Genomic DNA, 10,806 nt, shown 5'->3' on the forward strand with positions numbered 1-10,806 from the left:
CAAGATTAACAATGATCTTAATTTTCCTATGATTCTTTTCATTTTGAAGAGCTTTGCAAACTGACAATTCTGTGATTCGACATCTGAGCATTGCTGCTATTGAAGTCAAAGGACACTGAATAGAATTTTATCCTAAGTGTTTGTAAGTCTCTTCATTCTCGTTAAATGCAGAGGTACCTGGGATTCTTCTAATAATTTACCACTAGAGCCCATTTTTGGGGGGAAGGTGGTTGGTTTGGGGGGGGTTTTTGGTGTTTTTTGTTTGTTTTTCATTTTAATTTTTCTTTAAATAGCAACCTAGTATCTCATTTGATGTTTGTCAAGGTCATCTTCCACCTGGCCTACTTCAATGGGTCTCAGATTTAAGCCCATTAATACAAAGTCAGTGACACAAAGTTTCACCCACCAAGTTGCAAAATTTGAGGAATGCTTCATGGAGTTTCCAGCACTTACTTATGTTTTGCTATGGAAAGAATGACATAGAAGAATCTTCAGAAGATTAAAAGAATCATGCTTAAAGATGGAAAACTATAAAGGGAACTGGGCTCCTTTTCTCTCCAACACATTTTGTGGTTCTTGATAAAGCACTGGAGCCAAGTGTTCAGGTTGGTCACTAACAGGACCAAACCAGCATTTCTGAAAATGGGACTTACTCCTCCTGGGCTGATCACCCAGAATGGATGGGGCAGCATTCCCCTGTTTCCATTTGCCTTCCTTCATATGGCAACAAGACAACTCTTCTTTCCATACATGCTCACTGACACAAAAGCAGACTGACCCCTATCAACAAACATATCAAAAGGTACATACACATAGACACCTCAATAGTCACGTAACTAAAAAAGCAATGTCATAAATTAAAACCATGAAGATCAAAACCTGCTACATTTAGCATGATACCTCTCCGATTTGCTTTTTCAGTGGAACAATCAAATACATCAGTCTCTGTAACTTAATATCCAAATCAAGGATGCTTCCTTGGCAGAGGAACAGAGAGACACCACAGAAGACTGCAGTCAGACAAAGCTGCTCTGACCAAAGAGTCTTAGAGGAGAGACTGAGCTCAAGGCAATCTAACGTCAACAGCTGTGTCACATGAGTATGTGTCCCTCCAGTACAGTGATGTACCCATGCATTTATCTATTAGTGTCTGCACAGTCATCACCCCAGACCGGTAGCAGCAAAACACATTGGCAAAAGAGAGATGTTAAGAATAATTACTGTGGAGACTTAATATGCTTTGGGAAACAAAGAGTGTTTAAGACAGTAGCTTCAAAATCAATGGTTTCTCCTAGTTGTCTGATTAATTGACAGGGTTTACATTCACAGCACAGATGAAATTCTGGGCCTTTTTACCAAGCTATCCTCTTAAACTAATAATTCAATCCTCCACAAGGATCACGAAACACTCAGGTTATTTTAAGAAGACAGCACTGTTCTGACTGAAAACCTCCTTGCTGTCCCAGCAGTTGCTTTGCATTGCTAGCAGTTATGGATCTTCATGAGGACAGAGAATCTAACTTGGGACCATTCCTGATCCCAAAAAAGTTATGAAACTTGTGCAAACAGGGTGACATGGCTAAGTTCCAGCCAAATCAATTACTTTTGTCACCCTAATTCGCTCTGTAGCCTTAAATGAACTTGTACTTTTCTTAATTTCCTGTCCTACATCGTTGGGTTGTCCTACTATGAACTGTTAAATAACTGCTGTGTTCCTCATGTACATGAAATCATTATTTCACTCATCCCCAGTGTCAGCACTCTCACTGGAGCACAATCAGATTTAATACATACATGCTTGTATGGCTCTTTCAAATCCCTCAATGAATTAATAATAATGCTTGGTATTTACATGGGTCCTTTCATTCAAAATGCTTTATAATTTGACAAATGCTACTAAGCAATGTGACCCAGGTCACATAAAAAACTTCGTAACCAAGCCAAATGCACGGAACTCTTCTTTCAAACCCTAGCCCAGACAGCTTGTATGGGAGAAACAGGACTAGTTGAATAGCCATGCTTACATGAAACAAAAGAGCCTTTTTCCAAATGTTCATTGTTTACTGAAGTAAGACAGAAGCAGGTTAAGTTACCCAGACGGCCCTTCCAAGAGCTGCAAAAGATCCTCCCATCAGCCATTCACACAGGCTTTCCCGATGGCTCAGAAGAGGCTACATAAAATTGAGTGAAAAGAAGTTCCTACACCTCTCAGCTTCATTTTCCTCCTGCTGTTCTGTTCCAGATCTCACTCCTATCCAGGTCAACTTGCTGCCAAGGCAACGGCCTGCTATGCCACTCACCAACAAAGGAGTATCCCTTCTCCTTGTGTGTGTACAAGAAAGTCAGGTTGAAAAGAACTGCCTGTTTCCAAAGCGATCCCTGCTAATGCCCACAAGGTAGGACTCAGGGGTCTCATGCCCTGTGGGGTCCAGCAGAATGGCAGAGCTTTGTCTGGGAGACCAGGGGCTAAGGCTCTTCCTCCATGCCATCCCCCAGCCAGGCTCTGTGCAGCTTGGGCAGCTCTGTTTGATAGCTGAGACCAGGCTATCAGCGTGGAAGTTCACACTATGTGAACTAGGGCACTGCCTGTTAAACCTCTGGGTTTTAAATTCCTCATGTTCTGAACAGCGATCTAGATTATTGAATCTAAGCGGATTTAAAAAATCTGAAGTATTTAAACTGTTAGAGCACATTGTACTACCAATGCCAGGCATGAGTGGTCAGGTTTTTTGTGAGCTAAAACAGTAAAAACTGTCTTGAAATCATAAAATTAGTTACAAAGAATAATTTAAGATGTGGGGGATCAGGTTTTCAAGCCCTTCAATCAGTCACCTCCAGACCTAAGACAACCTAGCTGGTGAGCAAGTATCACACCCTTGTTAACATTATTCTTCATTTTCACCACCTAAAACCACTTTAAAAAAAAATAATTTTCCTGTTGCTGCAAACCATATTGGAAGGATCTCAGGACAAGGCTTACCACAGGCTGGCACACAGCTTCAAACTGTGCAGACTTCACATTTTTCCAAAATGGTCTCCCCTCACTGCCACAAAAACCCTCTTTTGAAATGCAGGACTCCCAGTAAGTCTGAATCTCTTCATTCTCATAATGAGGGAAAAAACTTAAAAATCACAGTTGCTATAAAATCTATGACAAAAATCCATGAAGCTGCCATCACTAGACATAAACCAAGCACCTCCTTCAGTTCTGCATCACTACCCACCTGAGGGTGAGAAGGATGCAGCGCAGGCAGGAGCCCCTGTTGCTGTGACTGCCGGGGTGTCCTGCAGTGACTGAGGAGGAGGGAAGGAGGGTCTCTGAGCAAACCATTACAGACCAGTTGGGAACCTAAGGCCCAGGACACTTCCCAAGAGGAGTGTTCAGCATGAGCACTGTGTGTCTGAGTACACCAGCAGCAGGATAGCCTGCTGGAGCTGCCCCACAGTCCCTGCTGAGGCTTCCCACATGACATTCAGAGTTGGGAATTGCAAGCCTGTTAGCTCTTTGACCCTTCAAGTAAAGCTACAACAGCACTGTACAAGTAGTTACAGAATAACCTGATCACTGAACCAAGCTACTCCTTAATCTTAACAAAGGGAACATCGCTTTGACTAAAAGGCTGGAGAAATGGCAGCCAGGCCCCTGAAGCAGATGAAAATTTAATTCTCTGCCATGACCCACAAACTTCCCTAAAGAGATAATCAAAATATATCTGGCAAGTCTGTTCTCCAACAAGGAAGTCTGGTAGGTGGGTTTGTCTTGTGTGGGTAGTAAGGAAGTTTCTCAAAGCAGAAATTAATAAAGCACAAAAATACATATTTCATAACGCAGCAAACTTAAAACTACTGCATATGAGTACTGGTTGTCTTTACCAGACCTGTTACACATCTACACATGATTTTTTTAATGTGCCTTTATCTAAATGGACTTTACAACCACTTTCAATGTTTTTCAACATAAGTAATCACTAAGGTTCATCTCAGGAGCTAATTTGAAGAGATGAAGGAGCTGCTTAAAACTACACAATTCCTTAAAATATGAAGGGTGGAAAAAATGTCTCATGCAGTACATGGCAATAGTGAAAATATAATTACAGTGAAAGGAAGGATGAAAATTACTCCACTCTCAAGTAGCTGTCATCTGGATGTTTTTACATCCAAAACCAACAAACAAGAATATACACAGAAGTTACATAATACAAAATGGAGCAAAAGTGAGTTTAGAATGTATCTGTCATTAGGTATAGTAAACTGCAGTCAGCTGTACAGATTTCAACTTCATTAGTAAAACTGTGACAGAAAGAAACTGTTCTCACTTTCCTACAGTAATTGAGTATCTGAGCAATCTTGGACTGGACTGTGATAATGTAAAAGACACATTTTGAAAAAAATAAGGATCCCCACAGCAACCTACAAACTTGGACTTTATACAAATGTAGGGAAAAAGCTTTAATTCGAATTGAAAACCAACACCATTTAAGGTAAAGAAAAACCACAAAAAATTCACACCATGACAAAAACAAACAAAAAACTAAAAGTCCAATAAAATCCTCAAATCTTCGCCAGTCCTCTCCTCTAGGATGCAAACAAATTCACTGAGGGCACTTGAAGGAGATTAGTAGGAGATGTCTCTAAAACCACAGATCCCATGCAAGTTTCTAACATCCAGATCTCAAAGTATCTGGCCTTGCTCTTCAGTATCCCCAGGATGTTTTGACTGGATATGAAGTGTTATTCTAACACTATGGCAATACACATATCCCTGCCTGGGCTTTCAACATTATAGCATAATTTGCACTCTTATAAGCTTTTCTGTTGCCAGCCAAGTCCTCATCCTACTGATCTTATCCAAAACATCCATCTTTCTCTGCAGTTGTCTCAGTCACTTTAGATATCCAGAATCCTGCTGGTACAGTGTTTTCCACTAGAGTCCAAATACTTGGTGATTTTGCAGTAAACAAGGCTAATTCTTATTATGCCACTTTACACCACTGTGACAGGCACATCTCTGCATCTCAACTGATAAGCAGAGAGCAAAGCTGTACTTAATCAATCCTCACTGCAAGTAACAGATCTATTGGATAGCTCAGTATTTACAGATTTTTTGCTTTTGTGTCGTAACTCATTGCAAAGTAAAAGAAGTCACCACTGCCTCACCTTCTCAGCTAACAGCTCTCGGATCTTGCTTGCCTGCAAGCGGAATTTGAAGAGCTGGGACTCCAACACAAGGCATCGCTTTTGCCAGTCCATACAGCTTCCATTCTCCACTGTGAGTTCTGCCATTGTGAAGTTAATCATCCATTTAGGATGTCGTCCGAGGTGCTCTAAAAATCCTACAGAATCGAAAGGGAAAAAAATATATATATTTTAGAAGGACAAACTTATCACCCCTGTGCCTAGTTTTCATTGGTCCATCTTACAGAACTGGTATCAAAGGCCATTTCTTCTCCAAGCAGAAGATTAAGTGGTACTACCCTGAGTCACTGATATTGCCCTCTGCCAGAGGTCACCCTTAATGGATAAACATTTACCTTTAGAATGAGTAAATAATTTGCTAATGCATTATACTGTATATTCCAGAAACAACCTTACTGCCACCCTCACAGTCTTGCTCAGCTTCTACCCAGAGATTAGGAGTATTTTTTATCCCTGCCTCCTTTGTTCCAGTATGGCGGTAAACTCTCAAGTCACTAAAACCTCTTGCTTCAGATATCACACAGACATTTTCATCTTGTGTCTTATCTCATAAAGACTGTATTAAGATGATGTGATGTATTAAGCAACTGTTCCCAATCCTTAACTACTTGACACAGTCAGTTGACAATAAGAGTGGAAGTGCCCCAGTATCTAAACAGTTGCTCTGTTAAAACAAAGAGAATCCATCCAGTAATAAGTTAGGGCTAAAGACAAAACATGCTGCTCTACTGAGGTCCTTGTAGACATCAAGAGATATACACAACTCCAGAAACCGAAAAAAGCTGTAGTCTTTGAAGATCTTTTATTTTCCTACTCAGTAACTGTTTAGACATTTCAGATACTCTGTGCTTATTGTAAAAGGCATGAAAAATCTAGGTAATAAGTGTTCTTAACCAAATTCAGGTATTTGTGAAATAAAAGGTCAACTCTGTGTGTGTAGTCCAGCAGCCAGCTGTATTATCAAACAACAAAAAATGTTTACAAAGTCAGAACAGCTATGAGCTCAGCTTCATCAGAACAACTAAATCCTTACTTGTTAAAGGAACTTCTCACCAGCTCACAGGCAAACTCGCAAGTCCCAAACAGTGACAGATCAAGGAACAGTCCAAGACTTGCTAGAGAGCAACAAAGTCACTCAGCCTCATTGCCCTTACACCTGCCTTTCTCTGCAGAGAGGAAAAGTTTAAGATGTCCCTCCAGCTGTACCCACTTGTCAGGATACCTGGTTCATGTTTCGCATGTAAAACTTGAGATTCAAATTACCATGAGTATACATAATAGTGTGAGTATACATAACACAGCAAGCCACTCAATCCAGCTGTATGTCTGATGTTCCAAGTTAAGGACCAACATTTTATACCCCTTGGCTACAAACATTACCTGTGAGTTATTTTTATGTTCAGGTTGCTTTGTTCAGTAATAGAAAGTTTCCCAGACAGCAAGTTGCCTACTTTTCCAAAGAGTTGTGAAAGACTATTCCAGAAGGTAGGTTTAAGTAAAACAAAGCAAAGGTACACTCCTGTGCAGTAATGCAGCACTGAAAACACGCGACAGTAGGAAAGAAGACTACTGTTTTACAAGCAGCAGACTTACAGCTCTACAGAAATAGAGGCCGTCCTTTTCCACAGCCCATCCAGCACACTGAGCTAATCTCTAGCCCTAACTCCTTGCCAGGCACTTAACCAGCTTACCTTGGGTACACTTCTCAACACCACAGTGTTTCCCTGTAAGGTAGTGCTCTCAGTTCTCCCCAAGCCGAAAGAGTGCACTAAGTCAAGGAAGGATCCTACAACACTGTTAAGTTTGTTTACAGCTAACTCTGTTTTGGACTTAAATAATACTTCAGCTCTCAAATGAAATTCTGTCTCTTTCATACAAGTGTAAGGAGCTTTTAGTCTTTATTCATAAAGTTTAAGTCCAAAGAGGACATACAAATGAATGGAATGGGATAATGACACAAAGTAAAATGAAACTGATGTACCAAACAACTTAAGCCCAAGCAGAATTTTCCCGCACAGACCATAACTTCTGGTTGAATTAAAATACCCTTGTTCTGAATAGGGGGTCTAGGATGGTATAGGTGTCCTGAATCATTACATCTTGTTCTTTATCACTGCAGACAACTGCATTTTATAATCCCTTTCATAAGTGAATACTGCCCTTCCCTAGAACCATGCTGGCAGTTTTGCTCCCACTATTCCTATTATTCTAGAACCTCACCTCTTTAATGAGCTGCTTTCCAATTACCAGCATAAATATAATCATAACCAGCTTGTATCTGTTAATTCTTGTAGATTATTGCCCCTCAGTTTAGCTAGGTTTTTTTCCTCCCTCATATTTATCCCTTGATATATTTATAGATATCAAAAGCTTCTCCTTAAAGGCCTCATTTTGCAAGGCTAGAGATAAGGGGTTCCTTTAGTTTCATAACAAAAAGCTCCCTGCTCTCCCTCTGCACCTGTTCCAGCTTCCATGCACATAATATAAAAGAGCTGGTTCTTCTCTTCTCGCTCCCCTTCATAGTCATGGGTGACCACAACTGCATGTGAAAGGCAGCATGCATCCACAACAAAGCCTTGTGTAAAGGCATGTAGCACTTTCCCCTTTCCTAGGGAATGCCTCATCTGATTGTGTTTGCCTTTTTTACAACTATATTGCACTGGTGGTCGACATTCACAAACAAACGACAGAGCTGGAGCAGAGGAAGCTCAGCTGACTTTTCCTTTGTAAATGGCAGATGTGGGAGAGCAGGAGGGTAATTACAAATGGACTGGAACTGATTAATAAAGCTCAGGTCTGTGGCAGATCTGCAAAAGATCAAGATTCTCTGTACTACAGGCCATTGTGGTACCACACAATAAGACAAGATGCAACAGACAGAAACTGATGCACAAGAAGTTTCACTTGAACATAAGGAAGAACTTCTTTATTGTGCAGGTGACTGAGCACTGGAACAGGTTGCCCAGAGAGGTTGCGGAATCTCCTCACTGGAGATATTCAAGAACCATCTGGATGCAATCCTGTGCAATGTTCTCTAGGATGGTCCTGTTTGAACACAGATGTTGGATCAGATGACCCACCATGGTCCCCCTCCAACCTGACCCATTCTGTGATTGCAAAAGTCAACATGCCAGTGGTTACCCTGTGATTGATTAGTATCACCATATGTTATATTTTTAATTACAGGCAGTATTTTTAAGGATCACTAATATTTAAAAGACACAGTTTGTTTTTGGGTATCTGGAAGTCTTACTGTTTATGCAACTGAATCTCTTCCTCCTCTGATGATTTTAAAGAGCGCTCTTGCAGGTTTTGCGCCCACTTTATTACTACTTCTAATGTGCGATTTTGCTTTGTGTCATTAGATTAATCCCCTGTGTCAGCAGTCAATTCAGTAAAATACCTACCCTCTAACAGCCCCCTCTTCAGCACTGTGTTGTCGCATTCTCTTCTGTCATTTGTCTATCTTACCATTCTTCTATTAATCCCCATCCTCCACTTAAGCTAATAACTTCCCCATGTGTCATCATACCAAATAATTTCTGAAGTCTAGAGATTAGAATTACAGCTTTTCTCCTAGCAAAAACCTTACACTTTTTCAGAGAAAGATGTTGTATCACAATGTCTAATATTTACCTCTAGAAATCAACTTTATTTACAAAACTTATTCTGCATTTTCATTTACTGTTAAAATGCTCATGTTCTCCTGAACGTAAGCAGTTCATCTGTACTCTGTGAATTACAATAGCAACTTCATTTTGACAGACTGACTTTAAATCCCTTCTATTGGATCTGCCATTTCACATGCCCTTTTTCATAAGTCTTAACCATCTTTTCTCACCACATTCTTTGATTCCCCTTCCTCTCCCAGATATTGGTCCTTTTCATATCAGATAAAGAATTTATATGGATACATTTATATATAACTGGCTCTTTTTGCCCTAATGCATATGAAGAAGTTGGGAGCCAGATATTTTCAGAGGCAATACTCTTATTTTAGGGACTTGGAACACAGGAGACAGCCACTCTGTTCAAACAAGCTGAGATTTTCAAAACTTCATTCTGAGGTGCATACTGCCACTTCTTAAAGAGCAGCTTGATTTTCAGTGTTAAGTATCCAACAACTGTCAGTGACAATAATGGCAGATAAAAGTCCTTAAAACTGGGAGAAAAAAATGACTGAACCACCTGCTAAATGCAGTCAAAATTAGAAGTCTCATGCATATATCTGTAAGTTTTGATCCATGTCAGAGACAGTTCTGACTCTAAATGCCATATCCAAAATAAATATGATCATATTTACTTGGAATGCCCATACCCAGTTGTAATTCTGATGAAGCTGAAATTTAAATCAAGATGTCATGTGTTTGGGGGTTTTTCTTTGTGTTTTTAAGCTACAATCAGCTGATGTTGCAGATGTAGGTGGATTCAGAACTAGAATTCAAAACACTTCAGAGATTTTGTACACTTCCACCTGAAAAGCCAAAACAATCAATCAATGTGAAGTCTTTCAGGTGCAGATACAAATGCAAGTAAAGTGTTGGCAGCTTTGTTCATGCAGTGCAAACAGTGAAGGCAAGTGAAGCACTATTTCCATATTTCAGATGTGTCTGCTCAGCTCAGCAATAGGTTTACGCAGGCTGTCATAGGGATTCACAGCACATGGGGATGGCAGGTCTTAGCACCTGCCCAGAAAAAGCACCAGACCCTGTCTGAACACCCGAACTGAATACTGCTCTAACTTTCAGCTACTATCTTACTACAAAAGGAATCAGTAGAAACGTGATAAATGTAACATATGAAAGGGGAGAGATTTCTTCCCATGTCACTGAATCAGCATCAAGGGAGTCAGCAGTACAGGCGATGGGCAAAACTTAGTGGGGAAATACTAATCAACACTTCACTTTCCACTTCATAATCGTCTCACCCCCCAGCTTTTTAGCCCTGAGGCCATTGGAATTGTTCAGCCACACAGCTATTTCCCGTTCAGGAGTGCGGCCTGAGATGTGCAGAGCATGGGAGGGGAGGGGCGTGGGGGGAGAAAATTACACAAAAAGCTGTGGAAAGGACAAGGAAAAGGCTTGTCGCGGGCTTGGGGTGGGAGGGAGCGGGGAATAATTTCCCCTCTACATCAGTGCAGGTGGCTTAGCTAGTAAAAGTGCCTAGAGGCAGGAAGAAGGGCTCTCAGTCGTGCCGTTCTACCTGCAGAGGTCTTGCCCCGCACACCGAGGCTTACCAGGAAGGCAGAAGAGACCGCAGAGCCTACACACATTTAGTTCTTGGGCTGCATTTTCCCGTTGGTCTGGCCATTCCTCCCCCCACTTCTTCCATGTCTCTTCAGGGCCAAAGTCCCAGACCCGAAAGCAAACCTCAGTTAACAGATATGACACGGTATCACCCCCAGAATGCTCCCGCCAGTTCCCTCATGGTCACCTTTGAAGAAAGACAAGCTGGGGTAAAAGGCTGTGCCAGCCAGCCCCGCGCACACCGGCCCTCCAGAGCCCCCGGCCGCCCCCTCGCCCCCCCGGGGCACCTCCCCGCCCGCGCTCACCTTGGCCGGCGCGGGGCTCTCTGCCCGGCGGGGCAGGGCGGGCGCAGCCGGCGGCGTCC

General features: G+C 41.6%; 1 protein-coding gene across 3 annotated transcripts in view; it reads right to left on the minus strand.

Moving 5' to 3' along the window:
- The window catches only part of LOC121672928 (pleckstrin homology domain-containing family H member 1-like), a 35,091-nt gene extending 24,291 nt beyond the window's left edge, over positions 1-10,800 (minus strand). For all 3 annotated transcript variants that reach the window (XM_042045858.1, XM_042045856.1, XM_042045859.1), the window contains exons 1-2: positions 10,748-10,800; positions 5,158-5,333 (exon numbers count right to left, since the gene is read on the minus strand). In XM_042045858.1, the coding sequence (XP_041901792.1) occupies positions 5,158-5,298 (141 nt within the window). In that variant the 5' untranslated portion in view covers positions 5,299-5,333; positions 10,748-10,800. The remainder of the gene's footprint in view (positions 1-5,157; positions 5,334-10,747) is intronic.
- Positions 10,801-10,806: the final 6 nt, after the last annotated feature.

The sequence above is a fragment of the Corvus kubaryi genome, unplaced genomic scaffold (genome assembly GCF_017639235.1).
Source record: "Corvus kubaryi isolate FWS band 111438036 unplaced genomic scaffold, C.kubaryi_AGA036_p1.0 65054, whole genome shotgun sequence".
In the NCBI taxonomy this organism is placed as follows: domain Eukaryota; kingdom Metazoa; phylum Chordata; class Aves; order Passeriformes; family Corvidae; genus Corvus; species Corvus kubaryi.